Source organism: Hippoglossus hippoglossus, chromosome 19 (assembly GCF_009819705.1).
Source record: "Hippoglossus hippoglossus isolate fHipHip1 chromosome 19, fHipHip1.pri, whole genome shotgun sequence".
NCBI lineage: Eukaryota > Metazoa > Chordata > Actinopteri > Pleuronectiformes > Pleuronectidae > Hippoglossus > Hippoglossus hippoglossus.
The window spans coordinates 14,843,412-14,865,979 of NC_047169.1; the positions used below are offsets into that span (position 1 = coordinate 14,843,412).

The 22,568-nt window shown below is 43.2% G+C and overlaps 1 protein-coding gene across 1 annotated transcript; it reads right to left on the minus strand.

Annotated features, from left to right (window-relative positions):
* Positions 1-44: 44 nt before the first annotated feature.
* Positions 45-21,935, minus strand: usp22 (ubiquitin specific peptidase 22). The gene is made up of 13 exons (XM_034569812.1): positions 21,423-21,935; positions 15,584-15,716; positions 11,983-12,096; positions 11,196-11,297; positions 9,293-9,459; positions 9,058-9,205; positions 7,789-7,891; positions 6,075-6,233; positions 3,984-4,110; positions 3,539-3,630; positions 3,242-3,304; positions 2,502-2,651; positions 45-1,840 (listed from the first exon to the last, which is right to left on the minus strand). The coding sequence occupies exons 1-13, from the start codon at positions 21,540-21,542 to the stop codon at positions 1,798-1,800; spliced, it is 1,521 nt and encodes a 506-aa protein (XP_034425703.1). The 5' UTR covers positions 21,543-21,935; the 3' UTR covers positions 45-1,797.
* Between the last annotated feature and the right edge of the window lie 633 nt (positions 21,936-22,568).

A 22,568-nucleotide genomic window follows, 5' to 3' on the forward strand; every position in this document is an offset into this window, starting at 1 on the left:
GAACATGTTTCATATATGATAAATAAACAAGCAACACAAAGGAGTCTACAGATATAGATATTTCTTTATTTGAGTGTCTTTCAATCACTGTGTCCAGTTCTTGCAGCAGTTACATGTGTGCGAGGAATGACTGATCGGGTCGATCGCTTTCTTTTTCCTATCACGACCCCCTGTGGCTGGATCCAGCGATATTAAGGAACTAATTGACTTGAGGTTTCACCATTTGTCTCTTACATACAAACTGTACATAGATACTTTTACATACATCATCAACATGTGGAAAAAAATCCTATCAAACTGTGATACCCAGCTCAGACGGCATGCTGAATGCAAGTACTGATTCAGTACACGGACATACGGTACATACGCACGCGTACAACACACGTGCATACAAACAGGAACACATACGCACTGGGTTTTTTTTCTTCTTCTTCCTCTTTATACGCAGTAATATTTTATACAAACACATACACCGAGCTCACCCCCCCCCCCTTCCTCGGGCACATACACGTGCACACACACAAACACGCACACACGCACGCACACATATATACAAACACACCAAATTAGAGCGACATGCGGCCGACGGTTAATACTGCGAGATCGAGCTTCTGACCCTTTATACACACCCAAAAAAAAAAAAAAACACCTTCCTCGTTCAACTTTCTGTTTTTTTTTTTACCGTTTACCTGAAACGGCATCTTGAAGACAGACATTGAACGCATCTTTATCGTGGAGATGTTGCACAAAATTTGAACCCAAAAGCTATATTAGACAAATCAAGCAGAAAGAAAGCGGCTGTAGCAGCATTTTCATGAAAATGATCTGCACTATGTTGCTTTTGTGTGAGAAAAACAAAACACATTTGACAGCACAATGCAACACACACGAACAATGTGAGAGTTTAGGGAGAGAATGCAAAACCGTAAACGAAACTATGTATAAAAATATATTATTCACTGTGTTATCCATTTCCCCTGTGACTGTTGGAAGCAGCAAGGCAGAACATAACAGATCCTTTAAATTCATGTCCTTGTTTCACAGAACATTTCCTAGACAACTACAAAGTCATGAGTAATGAACAGAATCTGTACAATTTTTTGTAACAATTTGTCAAGCGATGCCCCTGCACCCCCCCCTCTTTGCATTTGGAACAAAAATGCATAATAAAACTTCCTTCTTTGAAATATTTGGTCATTTGGAGGAGTGTGTGTAGGTGAGTGCTTTAGAAAAGTGTTTGTCTAACACACCCAAGAAATTAAATTAAATCACTTCCTTAGCTAAAGCAGAGCCCGACGCTCTGTTTCTTGTTATATATGCAGCTGTGCGAGCATGAAGCCGGACCTTGGTGAAGAACAGCATTTGTGATCATGTAAACCTTCCCCAGATAGAATAAGGTTGAAAAGAACCTTTTTGCCCTTTCGTCTGTTTTCTGAAAATGGGCCGACAGATCTTGTAGTGAATTCCTTCTCATCGTTTCCTTCTTCGTCTCCTGAAGTCTGGTGAAAAATGTTTGCAGGTACGCAAAGATCCCTTCAGCGCATTTTGTTTGGTTCCTTGCATCTTGGTTCTATCCCCGCACATCAAATGGCTCAGTCTTAAATGTCGTACAGAGGAACATGACTCGTATGTCCTACGCGTGGTTCCATGATAGAGTGAGAGGTGCGACTCAGAATGATTCAGGTAGGCTTGTGTTTCTGTTTACTTTGCCTCTCTGGTCACTGTGTTACCTGTTCCCATGCAACTCCTCTTGCGTCAACCCTCAGTTCTTCCTGCCGGCTGTGCTGATGCAGGGGACTATTCATACTCCAGGAACTGTTTGTGGTAAAACAAGAGGTACCTACGGAGATAGAAGCAGCAAAGCATCAGTTTGCAACAACACTGAGGCCCGTGGTAAACTGGCTGTTTAACCACACGCGCGTGTAGGCAACCGGCTGCGTCGTGAACGCTACGATCCACGGACTTGTACTACGCGTTACTGCAGGATTCCAATAGAGGGCACAACTCTGAACTAGGACTGGTGATTGTAGAGTGCTCCTCTCTATAATGTTTGACTCACACCGGTCTTTCTTGAAACATAAACAAAGATTGCGACACTTGAGGAGATCAACATTTGGCTCATGTTGAGATCAACACAGAAAAAGCGACAATCGCACATTTGCAGGTGGTGTGTCAGACGTCCCTAAATCAGACATGTTTTGAAAACAGCAAGTTAACTTGTCTAGTTCTGCCAATGCGGCTCCGCCATTCGGTCGCTGATGACCTGCCCACTGACACTGAAACAGTTGAACATACATCAGAATTCGCTAATATGACAGATACCATCTTTGAGAAATTTGGTTAAAGAGTACATGGAAGAGTAGGGGTTTATGACCTATACTGCAGCCAGCCACAAGGGGGCGATCAAGTTTACTTTGCTTCACCTTTATGGAGCAGCCATGTTGTCCATCTTTACATAGAGTCTATGTTTCAGAGCATGAGGCGGCATCGTCAATGCTCACCCTTCACTGTCCAGCACATCCTTGATGCTGGCCTTGGTGATGATGGCGTCGTCACATTTGAACCACTGGTCCTTGTGCTGCCGGATGAAGGTGGTGTAATGGCCACTCTCTAGTGTCCCCTGGTGGTTAACCACAGCAAACAGACTATACCTAACGCGGATAGAAAAAGAGAAAGAGGAAAGGGTTCATGAAACAGAAGATATACCTTCTTTTACAAAACAGACTGTGAAGATTTACATCAGTGTCTCTGTAGTTCTTTAAAAGTAAGGAAGGAACAGCTGGAACACGTATAATAGCAGTAGAAGTACAAGGATTTCAAATGCAGATGGAAAACAGGTTCGATGTTTGACTCGCCAGCAGTTTACAAATTCACAATCAGCATTTGATCCACTAGAGAACAACTAGTTTGTATATTCTCTCCAGTGAAATAAATAAAATGATGTCACAGAGCAGGTATTTGAAATTATATTAAGGTTGAGATCAGGTTCGGTAATTTCAGCTCCTGGATTTTCTACGCGCTTCGCTATAATCAGAGAAAACCTCAGGCACAGGTCGGGGTTCGGACACAACAAACAGAACACCTGTCGGGTTCAGGTCGGACTTTACACATTTTCTCTTGGCTCAGACAGAAAATTGTGGCCCGAGTCGCACTCTACACTGAATACACAGGTGGGCACTAAGGCAGGATGAAGCAGCCTGGGAATGCAAAGGAGACATGTTTGTTGAGATGTTCGTCTTACTTGTTGTCGTTGTTGAAGGGGTCCATGGTCTGTTGGTACTGCCCATTCATCCTGCTCTCTTTACTGAATCACACACAACACAAGCAACACGTGAGAGTCACAGAGGTAGACCTTTTAAAACTTGACAATATGGCGCATGCCTGAATAACTGAAACGTTATTATTTGTTATTACTTCTTCAACACAGGTCTCTCTTCCATTCATCTAAGATTTTTTTTAAAGTTTATAAACAACATACTTGATTTTCTTTTTCAGTTTTAATTTGAGAGCTTCCAATCTTCATTTGGACTGTGCTCACCTGGAGGCCATGAAGGGCGTCATGTCCAGCTCCAGTGGGAAGGAGACGTACGTTGTGATCTTCCGCCGTAGTTTGGCTGAATGCTCAAACCTCTGAAAACCACACATGCAAGTGTTACAGCTCTGCTGATAACCAACCAATCTCTCACACACACAGGATTGCGCTGCTATTCTCATAAGGTCTTTGCATTGGCTTCCATTCATTGTGTACAGCCTAACCAAAACCTTATTTCTAACCTTAACCAGGACCTTAGAAATTAAATTTTGCCTCATTAGGACCTAATGAGGTAACAAAAATGAGTACACACACACACACACACACACACACACACACACACACACACACACACACACACACACACACACACACACACACACACACACACACACACACACACACACACACACACACACACACACACACACACACACACACACACTCTTACTTTGAGGTGAAAGCAGGCCACAATAGGCAGCTTCTTCATGGTCAGCTGCTTAGTGGATTCCTGGTAACTATGGCAACCACTGCACTTGATCTTAGCGCTGCTGCCCAGGTGCTCTGGTCTGGTGAACCTAGAGGAGAGGGGACAGGATTTAGTGCACGTGTATGTGTGCATATGCGAGTGTATGTGTGTTTTTAGCGATGCTGCTGCAGCCACCCGGTGTCTCTGCTCCAGTAAATTGGGGATGAACAGGAATTAGTTTCAGGGAAGCGTATCTGTACACGTTGCTCACTGCTCTCTGAGGGTTTAGTGTGATGACTGAGGGAAGTGATTTCAGATTGGTGTTGTCTCTGAGTTTGTGTCTGTTTTGAATAGGAAATAAAATGCTCTGACGGTTAATGCCATGATGGAGCTAGAACAGTGAATTTGATACACACAAGAAATAATCCATGATTTGAAATATGGTGATAGCATAGTAAATACAGCACAATATCTGACATAGTATGTGATGTAAGACCAGAGCAGATGCAGCAGCGCACGCCATGAAGGGGTGGAGTCTGGAGGCTGGAGAATGAAAATACTTGGGGTTTATTTGTACATGACTGAAGGCAGGATGCTCAGGCGAACTACCAGCTGTACAGGCGGGACATGGTAGTGTGGGTAAAATGAATCGACTGTGCCTGTCTGTCATTCTTATACCCGACCTGTCCAAACAGGGCAGGCATCCTTCTGATATTTTAGGTGTTTTTTGCAAAACAGACAGCGAAAACACAAAATTACATGACAATGCTGGTGCGTGTTACACCACTCAGACTGCAACAGTATGGTGTAGAAAACAGCGCACTTTAATGACTTTGTGGCAGGACTGGCAAAGCATAAAGGTTGTCGATGCAGCAGCGGGCACAGACCACAGCTTTTTCTCACTCTACAAAGTGAAACACCTGCCTATCACTGTCACAGACAGTCGTAGCCTGCCCCCTACTGCGAGTGAAACATGCATACCTGCACAAAAGAGTTAAATGTCAAAGTGCATTACTGAATGAGATATTAAACTAAGATGACTTAAGTCATATTACACCAAGGGAGAAATCTGCTGGAACAATAACTTCCCTTCCTAAAGCACAACTTAAGTCTTTCTTAATCCTCCAACAAAAAGAAAACGGCACATGTGAAGGACAAAAATGTTTTAACCTCATTCTCAATTTCTCAGAGCTCACACATCGAACAGTCTGTATTCCTCTAAAGTGGAATTAAACCTGGTAATGTTCCTAAACGTTAATGTGCACATACAGATATCACGTAAATTTCTACATTATACCCATTATTTATAGCCGTTTTCAGACATGGCCATCGGTGACTGTCCAGAGAATTGGTTCAGGACTTTCTCTGGAGTTTGCCTTTCACACATGCACAACACAGCAGGAGATTCTCCACTCAGACGTGTTCACAACACAAATCTCCAAAGCATTCTGGTGAGGGATGTGCAACATATAGAGGCAGAATGTAACAGGCCAAGAGCAAATGTTTTTGTTAGCTCTTATCACAAAAAACACATATCTCCACTAGTGGCCAAAAGTAAAGTAAATTAGTGAACTCCCAAAAAGGGTTGAATGACTCTATGATGGTACAGTTTTTATGTTCACAGACCCTGAACACCAGAGGCACAGGCAGCCAAAGGACATTGATTATGTATGTATAATCCCATATTACCACATTGTTTACCCTTGTTCAGCACCGATCCCAGTGCTCTACCTGCTGACTGAGCTAGAACACTAAAAACAATAAATACATATCTTCGAAAAATATATCTAAGAAAACTGCATTTAAGATCATAATATAGATGTAGTTCAGGGTGTTACAAGTTTGCAAGCTTGCATTCAATTTTTTGCCTTGTACTTTATTTATTGCAGCCACAGAACAGACGTTAGTTCAAAAACTAGAATGTTTAAATGTATTTTTTATAGATTCTCATCCCACCTCAGCAACCTTTTCCCAGCCGAGGTCGGCGTTTGTGTTCTTGAAACCCACGCTGTCCCGCGTATGTGACTACATGCTGAATATTCCATGACGATGTTTGTTCGCTGGGTCAGTTACCTGCGGAGACAGTCTGTGAGCGTTGTGGCTCCGGTTGTGTGACTCTCTCCGTTGAGGGCCGATCCGTCTCCTCCGGGGCTGAGGGGCCAGAACGGCGTGGAGGATCCCGGCAGGTCCAGGCTGATGTCCCAGAATGGGTCTATGGTTGTTGAAACACCACTAAGAAGAGGAGGACAGAGAGACAGAGAAGATGATGAGCGTGTGAGAGAGAAGGAAAATGCTGTACAGTACATCTCTAATATAGATTTAAGGAGTTTCTGTGTATCATGTGTTACCCATTTGATAGGAGACTCACACACACTGTGATTTGTAGTTTTCCCTTATTATGTCAGGCATTTAAATTAGACGGAGACAAAAGAAGGGGGCAGAAAATTCATTCTGGCATCAATTTAGCTGCTGGCTTAGACCCTTGCACTGCTTATGTTGCCAGCTAAGCTTGTTCATCTGGGCTGTGAAGATTACTCTGCTGTTGAATGCCATTCAGGGGTGCACTCTGCAGCTGAGCACCGCCAGTTGACGATTCACAACCAGCTGATAGCGTTTTTGACCTGGGAAAACCTTGGAGGAGACCATCTTTTTTGCAGGGTTGCAAAGGATTGGAGCAGGTTTGGAGCAGGGGTGGGGTTCAGCCTGTGCAGGTGTCCAGTCCGTCACAGCACTGACACATGAAGGCGGACACACGGCCTGGAGCGCAAAATGCAGCACCTTCTTGTTGTGAGGTGTTCAAAATCAGCAGGGGGTGCTGTTAGGACACCTAACTTCCCTTATTTATGATGTGACATCATTGGAAATTCAGCTCAAGTCAAGAAATGTAACAGCCACCTCACTAATGGTTTTCACTATAAAGCAAAAATGGCAATTATCACAGTCTGAGTTTACTGATGTACTTGTGTGTGTGTTGGGAATCAGTATCCGAACTTTCAAAAGGTCATACAATTTGTAAAAGACCAACTTGATGGTTGTATACGCCATAAAACTTAAGTTCTTATAATGAGAATCAGAGTAATTTGCTTCCTATTAAGATAATTATTTTGTACCAAATAAAAGCTCCCCCCTCCGCGACCCTTACAGGATAAGCAGTGTTGATGATGGATGGACAGACCTTTAGATTGTATTGGCACCACATCTGGAGGTTCTGCATCTGGAGGGGCAGTCCAAGTACTAACAGCCTAACCACCTGCTCTTGGTAAAGCATAAGACGTATACATGCAACATTGCAGCTGCAAATTTTTCCAGAGGATTTATATTTTCTTAGTAAACATGGCTCCCTGAGGGTGTGCATGAAAAAATGCGTCTCAAATCATGAAGCTCCAATGGTCCCTCTGGCCACCAGGTGGAACTAGAGATTAGCTTTACAGACTGTAAGCCATTAAAGGGTCTTGTTGCTGCAGTGCACTGCATATGTATGTGTGTGTGTGTGTCTGTGTGTCTGTGTGTGTGTGTGTGTGTGTGTGTGTGTGTGTCTGTGTGTGTGTGTGTGTCTGTGTGTGTCTGTGAGAACGGTGGCGTAGAGGCAGGAGGGTCACCTCAAAGAGAGAGATTAGAGCGTTCTGACAGCGAGGAGCAATTGAAGAGTGTCATTTTTGAACTGCTGTTTGGTCGAGACAGGATCAATGTAGCAGCAGCACTTAAGACAACACATCCTCTCTATTACTCTTCACATTTTTCATATTGTCTCCTGAGAGCACACACACGCAGACACACAAACACTTACTGGCAGACTTGACAGGTGACGTCAGACTGCAGGCCCCCTGTGAAGATTTGGTCGATGATGCAGTTACAGTGATTTGGGTTGTTGGCTTTCTTTCCGTTATCATCTGCGCACACACACGCACACAAACACACACAGTCACTAAAAGCAGTGTTGTGTGACTTCACAGTTTCCCTCTCTGCTTATAAACTGCAGAGAGGCACAGAGATCTAAGAGAGTCAGTGTCGCTTCATCTCTCCCTCTCTCATCCTCTCTTCTCCACTCCAGCTCTCCTCCTCTCCATCCTCCCTGTTTCCCCCCTCACTCCTTTCACATCTTCTCGTCTAAAGATCTTTGCACACCAAGTCCATATTTTTCTTCCGGAATTGTGTAAAGTTAAAAAAATTTAAGCAACCTCAAATTTTGTAAATCAAGTTCACACACCGACTACGAAACTCTTACTTTGTCATTAAACCTCATTAATGTTTTCAGAACAGGTTCAAAGGCATTGTAGAGAGTTTTTTTGAGCTGTTCGGGATCCATTTGATCATTTGACTTGGTGAGCGAAGACCCTAAGTCTTGTTCTTTTCCAGCTGCGTTTACACTATAAATGGTAAATCAAACTGTCTGTGGCTACATCCATTCTCTGTTTTCACTTGAAAAGAGGATTTTCAAACCAAAACTTAAAACTCTGTCTCTCACACACAGGATTGCGCTGTTTTTGGCTCCGTATCAGTTTTAATCCCCGTCCATATTAAGACATCTGAAATCACAGATCATGTGACCACTCACGTACGTAAACAGGAAGCATTTGGTTGTAAGCTGCAGAATTGTCGCAGATTGCTCGAATAATAGCTTGTCTCTTACGAATGTTAACCATTAAATGCAGAATTTAACTGCACAACAGGGTCAGCATCGCTGGTAATTGATTATCAATGTTCTACACTGGTAGCCGAGGCTAATGCCGGTTGTTTTTTTCTGGAAGGGGGGTCCCGTGATAGGAGCCTGAACAATCTGCGAAGGCTACGTCATGACAGTAACGGCCCAATCAGCAAGTGGTTGCAAGTGTCTACATCATAGTTTCCAAACATCTCAGTTTCTGCTTGTCCTAAAAAGCAACGTCAGAGTTTTTAAACTATAACCGTGCCAGCAGGGTTTCCAAACTTCTCTGCTTTAGTGGCTCAAAAACTCTGGAGTAGTGTGGACGTCAGGCTTATCTGAAGCAGAGTTGATGCTTTTTCAAACAAAAATGCAGTAGTGTGGATGTGGCCTGTGTGTGTCTGTCCATTTGACCTTTGCAGTGTCGGTGCAGGACGTCCAGCGCCGCAATGAGGAACTCGTGGGCATCTTGCTGCTCGTAACCAGCCAGGTGACGGGCGTGAGTCCACACCAGGTGGAGGAGGCGGAACGGGATGTGAGGAGAGCGATGGCCTGAGTAGAACTACAGAGGACATGTGGGTGTCTACCACATCTCTTATCTCTTTGCTTTTATTTGAAAACATACAAACAAAATAAATGAAAAAGGTACCTCCTGGAAGAGTTGTGACATCTCACACACCAAGCAGGAGTTGCTCTGCATCTCGCATTTGTGTCGGTCAGACAGGAAGAAGTCACGCAATAGCGGAGTGTGCGTCAGCGCCTGGACAATGCAGTTCATGAAGCATGTGTTGCCCAGGTTTATCAGACCGCGGAGGCCTGAGAATGGAGCGGAGGAGAAAAAATTGGATAAATAGTTAAATAAGAAGTGGGCAACAAAGAATAGATTAGAATAGAAAGAATGGGGTGACGAGACAGGGAGGAATAAAGAAACCGGGACAGAGAGAAACTGCTCAAAAACAGCCAGATAATTTTTCTTTGGCTGTTGCAGTGGAGAAAGTAGGCTGCAGTGCTGCCAACGTGAGACACACACACACACACACACACACACTATGTTGTCCCTGGGGCAATGTTGAACTGCATGCAGGGAAACCCTTTTCAGATTACAGCAGACTAAACAACACGTACACACAGGGGAGGTGGAAGAAAAGAAGGACAGAGCAGGAGGGAGAGGAAGGATGGAAGGAGTGATAGATAGATGGAGGTAGGTAGTGTCTTCACAGATGAGATGAGCACCCTGGCCTGGGATTTCCCCACACCTAAGGGATGTTAATGGTGCTCAATCAGATCACTGCAGGCTGCTCCAAGGTGTTAAATGTATGTCAGCGCTTCTCTCTCCCACACACTGCCTCCTTTCAAGATTCCCTGCTGCTACAAACATGTGCTACTGTTTTTCTCGAAACACAATAACAAACACCGCTCACTGTCCATCCATTACCTCGGGCTGTACATATCTAATCTATAATTCAACATGACGATGATATTTTTGGCTTCTTGTGTTTGGAAATGAGATGGACAAAATATTAGAACTACCTTTCAATGCAGTCCAGTACATCACCCACTACCATTTTGAATAAAATCAGAGTAGATTATCTCTGGCAGTGTCAACAAAAACTGAACATCACATCCCTCCATTGTCTTCCACTTAGCCGGGTAAATAGGACATCCCATAGGGATCCCTCTCCCTAGCCATGCTTTTCCAGCTCTTCCTGGGGGATGCCAGGGTGTTCCCATGCCAGATGGGATATGCAATCCCTCCAGTGACTTCAGCATCTACACCGTGGTGTCCTCCTATCTGGGCATGCGTGGTAAACCTCTAACGGAAGGTGCACAAGAGGCATCTTGGCTACATACCTGAACCACCTCGACTTTCACCTTCCAACGTGAAGGGGCAGCAGTTCTACTCCAAGCTCCCTCCGGGTGTCGGAACTCCTCACCCTATCTCTAAGGCTGAGCCCAGCCACCCGACAAAGAACATTTATGCCGCTTGTATTCATGACCTCGTTCCTACATGTGTAAGCTTTGAAAAAGTAGGAGTCATGGCAGAGCTGCTGAGTTGGATTGGTTCTGACTGTGAGGTGTACGTAATAAAGTGGCCAGTGAGTGTATAATAGTTCAGTAAGTCTACAGCAGAGGGAGAATGAGGAGGAGGTGAGCTCCAAACACAGTACTTGCAGCAATAATGTTTTCAACGTGTATGGCTCCTCTTTTTCATCCTCAGGTAATTGTATTCTTTTTGTTTGTTTCAGTTTTTTGTCCTTTGCAATAACACACCAACTTGCTCATTGCAAGGACATAATTTTGCTGTATTCTCACATTCTCCAGAGTATTTACTAGGGGGACCTCACAGAATGTCCAGAGTTTCTTCTGAGACGACTTTGTGTGCTCACATATAACCCCTCCGGAAAATTTCAGGGGATTATCTGGAGTTCAGTGCAAGTCTGAGAGCGGCCCAAATTGGCAAATAGCAACTAAAAACTAGATAAGCTTTGTGTGTATGTGTGAGTGAGTGAGGGAGGGAGAGGATGAGTCACAGAAGGCGAGAAAGAAAGTACCAATAGTACAGTTGGAGGTGATTCTCCTCCTCTTGGGGTTGTGGCGGAGCAGCTCCAGCTCCCTCTTGGTGGGCTCCCACGTTGAGTACTTCTCCCCTATGCCTGAAAAGAAAGACACGTTTGCATCATGCGATTTTTGAGTGTTGGGAAGGCAAGTTTATTTGTACACAACCATTTAACAGCCAAACAATTTAATCTGCTGAAACTATACAAGGTGAGAAAGAAATGTTATAACAGTCTCTAAAAAGTAGACTTAAAAACAACTACAGTGCTGTACAAACATATTTGATTCCATATGAAAGTTGTGTTGGACTCAAATTTTTTGGTCATGCAAAGAAGTGGATGATAACCTTCAATGCAACTATATTCTCATGGTTACAGATGTCTTATTAAATGGCTTCAGAGAAATGTGGCATTTACACAGTATTTCACCAACATCTGCCTTAGAGCTTCCACCATGTTCTTTGTCTCGTGTGACCAGATCCTGTTGCGAGAGACTAACTTCACATAGCTACACGTTCTTGGTCTCAGTGATTTAATGTATAAAAGACTACTATTGCTTTTCTGTGGCTCAAAACACATTTCATTCTCTTTTATCCTTGTTTAATTGCAGGAAACATCTGTTCAGTTCAGTGTGTTGAGTGCTGAGCGACTGTGTGGGACCAGTTAAGTGATATCTTTATCTCTAAATACTGTATGTGCATCTTATAGCAAAGAATTTTTAACACTTTAAATATCTCTTGTCGTGGCACACGAGCACGGCTCAGGGTGTTTGATACCGTCATACCTTGCATTTTCCATGCTTTCCTTTGCTCCTCTTTGGCAATCTGTTCCATGTCTTTGTCATAAATGTAGTCTTGGCACATAAAGCAGTAAATTCCTCCATACAGCAGGTCAATAGCTGGAAGGACAGAGAATGAGAGGGAGAACAGAATGCTGTTTAATTTAAATGCAGGGACACAGTTTTATTTGATTGTCTCTGGGTAATAATGGGGCTGTGAGCAGCTACAAGCCGTGTGAACTGCTTCATCTCTTTTTATTCAGACCACGTTGCCATGGTTCTGCGATGTCAGGTAGCAGGGGCTTATCTGCCGACTTATCCCCAATCTGTTAACACAGTGGACGACAGCGAGACACAGCGAGGGATGGAGAGAGCATCAGGGAAGTCAAAAGGTGAGGTGGAGGAGGGAGCTGCAATCTCTCACTGTCATAAACTCTCTTAAATGTTCACCAAAAACGGTCCCTTCCACTCCTTCCCTCATTTCACCTGCTCTGTGCCCTGCAGCTACCTGTTTGCTGTTGCCATGACAACCTGCCTGCAGGCCTCTCCTGGCATCCACTGCAGCTATGGGTGGGAAAAAGGAGGGGTGATAGGATGGAGGAAAGTAAGGGGGTACGGAATTAAGCTACAGTACTGGATCTGCAGAAATGGCAAGAAAAGTAATGGTACAAGTAGAATTAGATGAAATCCTGCTACAATTCTGAATATCGAAAGGGTCATCAGGTAACCATGGGAACAAGAGGAGGGTAAAAGAAGAGAAATGGTGGACAGAGACGGAGAGATTATCCCAGTACGAGGCTGCAAACAGAATACAAGTAATATGGAGTGAAAATGAATTCAAATGCATGAAAAGGTTTGAAGAGATGGAACGGCAAAAATATGGAGGAGAAGAAGGAGGAGGAGGAGAAGAGGAGGGGCCGGAGTTTAATGGAGGCTAATTTCACAGGGTTTGTTGAAGACGACTTAATTACCTCCTCACCAGTCTTCTGAGAGCTGTTCCTTATTTAATGTTATAATTTCTCTTTGCAACATATAAATCAGCAGCTAACCTAATTAAAGTCACAATTACAATCCGTGGAAAACACACACACACCAGAGGGGGTCTTCCTGAGCTGAGCGATAATGCAGAGTAAAAGGAGCCTTCGTGAAAACAAATCAGCAGGTTCCCAACATCTGCCAAACCCAGCTTTTGTCATGGACAATCCTGAGTGTCTCTGCTGCAGCACAGTTCTCCTCCAGACACTGCAGTCTGATGCACTTCACTCAAACAACCTGATTCTATTATGTGGAGAATGTAAAATAAAGCTATTTTTGAGTCCTTTGAATGAAAATTCAGTTGGGCATTTTCATTAGAGCCCTGGCATTAAATTGGTTGGGCTTTAAAAATTATGTGAATCAGATGCTTTACATTCACCAGATCTCAACCCAATCAAAGATTTTGGCCACCATCATCAAAACACCATCGCTTAAAGGTAGGGCTGGTAATTTGTGTCTGAAACACTTTTTCTCATTAATTCAAATCCTCTTCACGTCCTGAAATCCATCAATAAATAAAGTCGTCTGAGAAAAAAGGAAAAATGTGTTGTCTGTGGCCCTCGCAGGACTGTTAAAAACACGACCAATTTCATTTGGACCAAATCGAATGATTGGCTGGCGTAGAGAGTATATGGCAAAGACCACAGAAAATGTTTTCGAAGCTCATCATAGACGGTTTTCCTTTTATTTCACAACAAAATCACAGAAAGAAACATGCCATTTCCAGCAGTTGCTTTTAATGAGTGACTTCAGGTAATAGTCAGCAATTTCCTCTGCGATATTTCAGTGTTCTTTTGAGCAATGTTTTGATTATTACATCCTGTGTGTCCCTGTGGGAGTAGCAGGGATGGGGTAGAACAGCCAACTCTTCTTGGTGTTCTGCAAACACCCACGTCTTTGTTTGAATCTGGATCCATCCAGACTGTGTCTCTGATGCAAATATTTAATACGTAGAGTTCAAATATGACTGCCATTTCTCACTGTGAACACGCAGCAAACAAAGCAACCTCTGTGTGAGCTGTGGTAAAAACGTTAGTGCGTCTCTGAAAAACAGATTTTCACTGAACTAACTTTTGTGTAATGTTTTATACACAGTTTTAGAGTAATAATCCTACAATCCCAAAATAAGACACAGACCACTCGTTTTTTTCCACTTCATAAATCACATGCACAACACCTAATATTTGGAAGGATTTTGGAGGAGCCTGGTTATAATAATAATTTTCATTTATATAGCACTTTTAAAAAACTGAGTTTAAAAAATGCCTTGTAAACAAGGGAGGTCAACCCAGTAAAGTAGATTTTACAATGCGTGAATGTCCTTAATTTGAATGTGCCATCACAACAGTCCTCAGTATTTATTAGTAAGTTCACCAATGCATATACTGCCTCGCATGGGTTACACAAGGCCATCCCACAGGTGATGTTCAAATACCTTTCTGTCTGTGCTGCAATGACGTTGCACCAGGTTGCATAATAGCATTCTCTGTCACTCCAGATTGTTTCTAAATGATTCAACATATGTCTTTTCCCCCCTATCTTTATTCAAAATGGTGGTCTTTCAGTTAAGATTTTTTAATGCTCTTAATCAAAAACCCTGCACTTGCACTTATACCCAGCTTGTGCTTAGCTTGCCTGTATTCCAGCTTCAGCTCCTCTCCTTGCGCTCATGCTGCCTCTGTGTCACACATCAGGTGGGTTAATGTCCAATATAAAACTAACTTTGAATTGATATGAAATGTGGACACACAAAGGCAACACTGGTGTTTATGAACTGTCACTGTTTCATGCAGTCGCACAAGGCTACATCTTCCTTAGCCACTCAACTGTATAATTAGCCCCTTTAGCAGCCTCTGTTTTGAGAGAAGCAGCATTACTGACGGCAGAGTGTGCAGAGGTGTGTGTGATGTTTGTACTGTCAGTGTGTCTGCTCAGGAGGCAAGTACCAACTCATTTAAGCAATTGGGGCTAATTGCAGGTGTGGATGGGCCGGTGTGACACCCATGTGCACAACAGAATCCCCAATACACACCTGGTTCAATGGCATATGCGGACAATGAATATATGGGTAGTGAGAATGGGTGCTGTGGAAGAATAAAAAATTCATTCGGGTCAAAATTCTGTGGCTGGTTCAGATGCGTCTTATTCACTGCAAGACAACACTATACTGCCTCCTACTTAACAGTTTGGAGAGACTTTTATACCATCACATCGAGGTTAATGCAACTTAGTACTGTAATTAGCCTCTCCACTTCCTATCAGTAACATTTGGTTAGTCTCTTGGCCCCCGCTGCTAACCTGATGTCTGTATGTATCAGAGGGGGGGGTTCTGGTAAATTTAATACACATGTAGGCAAGAAAGTCTTCTCGCAGGTCAGCTTCCTGGGAAAGTTGATTTGGTGTTTTAAACAGGCACCTGATAATTAATGTAGGAACAGTTTGTCACAGTGTCATGTAGAGGAAAAGGGAATTGGATTTGGGGCATTAAGAAAATAACAAGAAGAGACATTTAGTCAAAAAACAATTCTACAGTGCGTATTTTAATGTGTTTGCTTGGGTGTGTGTGTCATACCTAGGTTATGCCTTTTGCTCTTGGCATGCTCGTGGATGTGTTTTTTGGCAAAGCAGGCGAAGAAGACGCAGTAGAGGCAGGAGTGGAGTCTGTTCAGGTGGGCGCCGCACATGTGGCAGATACATGACTTGGCCTGGATGGTGGGGTCAGAGGAAAGGAGACCGACAAAGAGAAAGAAGCATTGGTTATCACAACTGTTGCACTTACAGACACATTAGCAACATTAGTATCTCTGGTTTCATCTGGCTGACAATAACCGACCACAAACAAAAATCAACTGATGCAAGTTTAGAGAGTCAGTATCATTCGTTCTTCCATTTAATGGCTATCCAACTACAGGAAGGACATGTACGTACATCACATTCGTGTGACAGCCTCTGACATTTCTGAAGGTTGTGCTGGTAACATTATTATTTTATTTTTTAATTGCTTCAATTACGGTACATCAGAAGCTACTTTTCCTCCATTATGTGATATGTAAGCATTTGCTGGACCAAACCAGCCACGACACAATTTTTTTACTTCCACTAATATGTAAATTATAATTTTTTCTTTTTCTTCAGCCTCTGATGCTTTAAACAGAATCTCAATAAGCAACTAGTAATCAATCTAATGGGGACAATTTTGTAAGTATGAGAAAGAGTGGTGTGTATTTGGCTGTAAGTGAATGAACAGAGGTCTAGAAACCTAAGAATATTCAAGTTTATGTGGCAATTTGTCTCGCACTTGGCTCTTCCTATTTATTTATTTTTTGCTGTAATGGCTGGAGAACCCATGGCAATCCTGATTTATGTAGTGTATGGATATTAATGAATCACAAACATTCTGTTTGATAGTCGTGTTGGAAAGATGAGGGGGGTGGGTAGCTGTGGATGGAGAGTATAGAAGGAAACAGTTCAAAAGCATGCAGATGAGAAGCTGGCACGCCAATGAGCCAGCATGAATGTGAGGAGGCGAGAAGAAATGAGCAATGCCTGGGAGAAAAGTGCAGGGGTAATGAGAAAAGACAGTGGGAAGAAGAGAGAAGATGGAGGAAGGTGCGAAGACAAAAGGACACAAATCAAAGAGAAGATGATGTTTATAATGTTGATGCTAATGATGCCAATGCACAAGGTTGGTGCTGAACAAATATGTTCCACTTCAGAGTCACCTACAAAATGAAACAAACATGTAGACTGAAATAGTTTAAAGAAAGAAAGAAAATAAGTTGCAACATGTGAGATGACTAGTCTGTGGCTAACTGAGGTGTTGTTTCACTTTGCATTGTCTTGAAGTTAACACCAGTCCACCTCTTCTGACCGAAATGCATGCAAACAGTACAAAAACCTTTACTGAACGACACGCACTGGAATTAATGACATCAAAGTCTCTTTGAAATGATGTGGATGCCACAAATTCTATTCTGCCACACAGCCTTGTGACAGTGCCAATAATGTCCCATGAAAAGGGTTTGAATGTGGAGAGCACATTAGCATGTGATGCACCACATTTATGAATGGTGGAATCAATTATTTTTATATTTGGGTAATATGCTGCTTATTTTCAGAGCAGCAAATCGACACAATTGTGAAGCTCTGACTAGCAAATATGAAAAAAAATCTTCAATATTTAACAGAATATTAAGAATTACGTGTTGATCAAGTAGTTGCTGATTCAGTCTCCATCAGTTAACATTATGACATAATTACAGTTAAGTTCTAATTTAAAAGACATTTAAAAAGTTGTAAGAAATGTGTCCAAAAAGCTGTAGCTTTATGTTTAACCACCAGATAAGAAAGTCACATCAGTTTTCTCCTCTTGGACTCAAGAGAACAAGGAAGGAAATAAACATATTTTGAAAAACGATTCCTTAAACCACATTAATGACAACCCCCTCCTAACAGCAAACACCTGACTAACAGCCACCTTAAACCCCCTTAGGCAGAAAACCTTAAATCACACTTCTCACTACAGCATAAACATGGACGAAGATACAAAATGAAAAAAACTAAGAAACACAGATTCTTATTTCGGTCACACTCACCCATCCCTGCATAAGTGCTTATACAGCACATGAATTATGAAAAGGCATCAATATGCAACAATCTCCACACTCATTCTTAGACCTGCCAAACTAACAGTTCACATGTGTACTTCTCTAGTCCCTAAGGACGTTCATATAGGAAATCATGTCTCCCCGTCTATGAACACATATTTACAGCCTTTACTGCCATGACAGCAACAGTCTGCGTAAGGCCTAAGTATTATAATGGTCAAATTTGCAAAGTATGCACAGTAAAGGTATATATTAGGGTATAACTGTTTTAAATGCTTGTGAAGGGGTAAAGCATTATCACGATGCCGTTTTTTTTTACAAACCCCTCTTCCTCTTTGTTGTGTGCAGCGCTTTCATGCATTTCTTCATTTTCAAACAAAGCAGCATGGGCGTTCACAGGCGCTTCACTGGCAGTGAAGTGTAACCGAGGTTGAGAATCTACTTTAGGGTGGTTGGTGGCGCGGTAATGCCACATCTCTATTAAAGGATATAATTGTGCATGGATGTTAGATACTATAGCTTAAAACTCACCAGCAAATGCAAAGCAAATGCAGTGCAGCTGTAATCAGCTAAACAGCTAAATGTTCCAACTGGATTTGGTGTGGAGCTAAACACTGAAGCGCCGAGCCTGATTCTGCTGAAAAGAAAAATAGAAACATAACATAAACTAACTAAGGCTGAAACTAGCGAGTGTTTTCGTTTTTGATTTAACTTGTGTAGGTAGGGGCGGAATAGCGGTTTCGTCACTGTCACCAGTGGCTAATGGGCTCATTAGACACAAGGCAACTCTGCTCAGTGTTGACTTAACATGATGCATGCTGGTGAGAAATGTTTCTGACTTCTGCCTGTGCTGCAGAGCATCACAATGTCACATGACATTAAAACCTAGTGGGAGTAAAGTGGCTCGTTTCACGAGTCAGGCGCAGCAGCCTCTTTCCTCTGGCTGCAGCGAATGGGAAGCACCTCTGTGACGACAGAACTCTGCCCTAATTGGCTTAAGGCTTCACTGACACGCATGACGTGTGGTATGGTTTTTATTCAGAGAACTTCAGAACCGTTATCTCCTCTGATCATTTCTCCCACAGGGAATTCAATTGGTTTGATCTCCTTCCTCTTGCAGCTCATGTATTTCAGATGAGTACCAGCACCAATAGTTTTCATTTCCAGCAGGAAAGCTTAAAAGTTTACCTCAAGAGTTTAACCAAAATAAATTCCCTTACACTTTATTTTATTTGAGACTGATTATCATTGCACTGTAGCATATACTGTATGATAGAACTAGAAGTTCTATTGTACTTACAGTTTCCGTATTAATTCTAATAGAGTGTGGAGGACTATTACAACCATTTTCTTACTCTGCTTTAATCAAGGTTCGTCAAATAGTGCAATCTGGAGCCCGGGATGCGGCCTCAGGTTGTTGTGGTGTGTTTTGCCAGCCACTCTTCATTTGGGTTAAGAATTTTTAAAAGTTATGTTAGCTTTCACTTTCTCCAAAGATGCACTTATTTCAAAAGGTGAAAGAAAAAAAAGAAAATTATGAAAAAACAAAAGTAATTTTGAAATGAAACCATCCAACTAACAGATGTGGCTAATTGACATTATGGGGATGACAACTCTTCCCAAAACATGTTTGCCAGGTCTATACCTCATGAGGTAGAATCTTCTTTTGAGGGGAGTAACCCTTTTAATTTTGAAATACTATGATATAAAATGTAGGTAATATTCCCCTATTCTAATCTCATAATCATTTTCTCAATTCATTGTTTGGTAAAATGTCACAAAAAAAGAGAAAGTGCTCATCATAATTCCAGAGACCAGAATTATATATTAATATTACTTGTTTTGTCAAACCAACAGTACAAACCTTTATGTAACCTACTATCATATGGCAAGAAAATGTAAATCCTCACATTTGAGAAGCTGGTAACAGAAAACAGTTTCTTCTTTTCTGCCACCAGCTCTGGGTTTATAACCCATTTGCCCTCTTTCACTAGGATTCCATTTTGTGCTGTTGTGCTGAGCAGACGGAGCAGCAGCAGTTGTACAAAGCTGACAGCCTTAACTGGACATTTTGAAATTAATTTTGTGATGGACTGATAACTTCCAGTGCACCTGTCACCCAGATGTGATAAGACACTTCAGTGATCGACACTGCCGCCAGTGGAGCCTGTGAATTCTCAAGGTGAATGGATGCTTTGCATTCGATGTCAGAGTTGTTTGTGACCATCTATGGGGCAGATGCTAGAGATTACAGTAAGCACTGAGAAGAGAGTAAATGGTGGGAGAATTGAGTGCTTTGTGTAAAAATTATGGAGGAAACCGGCTACATTTTATGTGGAAACTATAATTTTCTCTTTTTCTCCTCCGAAGCCACATACACACAACCAGAGTGGATGTTCTGTAGGAGCCTGGAATATCTGGTAAAACGTATGGCATCCCGACGCTAAACATGTATGATTAAGTCCAGAGACTGTCTCTATACGAATGCAGAAATTCAAAAATGCACACCGAGGTTAAACGACAAAATAAAAAGATCACTCCTGAGGAGTGTAATCTCACTCCTCAGATTATGTCTCCTCTGGTGTAAGGGTTTTCCTGTGAGAGACATGCTGCTCTCTGAATGGAAAACTGAGCCACGATCAATAAAAAATGTAGCACCACAGGGAGGTAGTATGCAGCAGGCACGAGAGAGCCCTCCTGCCAGTCTTGTCTGCTCTTCAGGGTTCAGGGTGGAGGCCCTGCAAACATTCAAACTCCAGTGTACAAACCCTTTGGACGACCAGGTCCCACTGATCCCGTGCACATGACAGGGGGACGCAGGGTCGTCCCAGAGCACACACGGGTGCAGAGTGCATGCAGATGCAGCAGGCGTGCATCCATGTTCACATGCAAGCATGCAAATAGTGTAGATATCTAGTGTTTTATGGATTCTATAAAATAAAAAGGTGGTTTTAATACTAAGAACACAGACAGTGCATACTCATGAAAGAGAGGATGTCTATTGGTTACACACACATGACCATTTCATGTCTAACCTTAACCGAACCACAATTTACATCTTACCCCCAACTTTCAACCGAGCCTCTGAAATGGCGTTTTTGCCTTTATTAGAACTGGGCTTTGGTCCCCATGAGGTCTACTGGGCCTGACAAGGATCAGTGTTTATGCTGGGAAAAGTCCTAAAGAGGCAACACAAACTGGTCAGCTCTCCCTTATTAGCAGTTTGCTTTGACTTACATTCATTGTTGACAGCCTAACCAAAACCGTGTCCCTGCCGTGGTAGTTAAACCTTGTTGATCCTGTCACGCAGTGCAAACGCACCATAAACATTGCTTGGTAACATCTATTTAGATTAGGATGTGGCGAGAAACATTCATGACTGCTTGATCCCATCTTGCTCCAGAAAACAAGAGGGGAAACGGCAGCATGGAGCAGTGGCCCCAGCGGTGAGCCAGAGGAGGAAGTGGAGCCACTGCAGCGGCAAAACAAATGCACATCACATCACGATGCGGTCCCCAGCTCCTCGGGTGGGAGCTAACGTGCGGCTGTGTGGGGTTAACTGGTGAACATGCTAACAACTCATGCACATGTCGAGGCTAAACCACACTGAACGCAGGGAGTGTTTGGCGGCGGCGGGGGGTGCAAACATCAGTAGCGTCTGTCTGGTGTTTGTTGTTTTGGAAGGGCGGGGAAGTGTCCTCTCCCTCCCTCTCTCCCCCCCCCCCCACTCACACGCTCACACACGAGTCCGTGTCCCCCCACCCCTCCTCCTCTAATCACTCGTTTCCGCCTGTCACTTGTTACCTTGCGTTTCCTCGTCTCCGCCGACCCGCTCCACACGAAACACTGATAAATGACCCTCAGGTTCTGCTTCCAGTTGTCCACCTTGAAGCTGCTGACATGGGGGCAGCCCGCGGGACTCATGGTAGTCACAGCATCCGGGGTCGCCGCTCCTCCGGGGGGAAACCGCTGCAGCTCAAACCCTGACCCTCGCCGCAGAGCCAGCGGTCCGAACGGGGCTGGCTCGGGCTAGCTCGCCTGCCAGGGTTCGTTATCCGCCGATAGCCGCGCTCTGGCTAACCGGACATGTCCTGGCTGGGGTGACGGAGACACTCGCAGCAGTAAACATTAAGACGAATTTAACAGTATCCCTCCGCTGGAAACCAACTTTTATATGTGCGTTTAAATCCACAGCAGCGTCGTACGAGTGTCTCTCCGCTGAATTACATATTAGCAGCCTGGCTAAAGTTGGTTAGCATTGGAATTTCAACAGTAGCTAGTGTCGTCAGGACCCACCTCATTCATAACCGCGGACCAATCAGGGTAGAGAGCTGCGCGTGATTGGCGTGTGCCAACTTTAATTTAGCGATTAAGTCCCGCCTCTGTGAAGCGTGTGCCGCGTCGTGATTGGTTGTTGTGCCCCCTGCGAACCACATCCGCCCCTGCGAGGACGCTGATTGGCTGAATTGCAAATCAGCTTCACTATCAACCCATAGTGGCTCAATGTGACGATCAGAGTGGATGGAAATTCAAATCCACATCAAAGACCAAGCAGAAATCAAGCTGGATGAGTGTTTTTTTCAAAAAAGCCATGAAACCCACGACTATATTCGTAAACAATTTATTATTAACAGATCCACAATCGCAAAAAGCTCAAGCTCCCAAATGACATGACAGTTCGGTTTCATCTGCTGACTTCACGTCTCCTGTAAATAACAAGCTGTCAAAACGGGTTTCTGTACAATGCTCTAGCGACCTCTAGTGGATCCCACCTAAAAAACAAACAAAAAGAGAAAAAGGAAGGAAAAAAACAAAACAACAAAACAGTGCACCAGATTGTGAACGACTCCTGCGTTGTGCCAATTTCGGTCAAGGGCATGTACATGTGTACAGATTTGACTATCGATGATATCTACATTCTAACCAAAGGAGTGAGGGAAACGATCGTTT

Bases quoted from the DNA above. Each gene is read 5' to 3' on its own strand.
- usp22 (XM_034569812.1), bottom strand. From the start codon at position 21,542: ATGAGTCCCGCGGGCTGCCCCCATGTCAGCAGCTTCAAGGTGGACAAC. The intron at 9,206-9,292 runs GTACCTTTTTCA...TGTCCTCTGTAG, and splicing joins TGTCACAACTCTTCCAGGAG to TTCTACTCAGGCCATCGCTC. The intron at 2,652-3,241 runs GTAAGACGAACA...TATCCGCGTTAG, and splicing joins CCCTTCAACAACGACAACAA to GTATAGTCTGTTTGCTGTGG.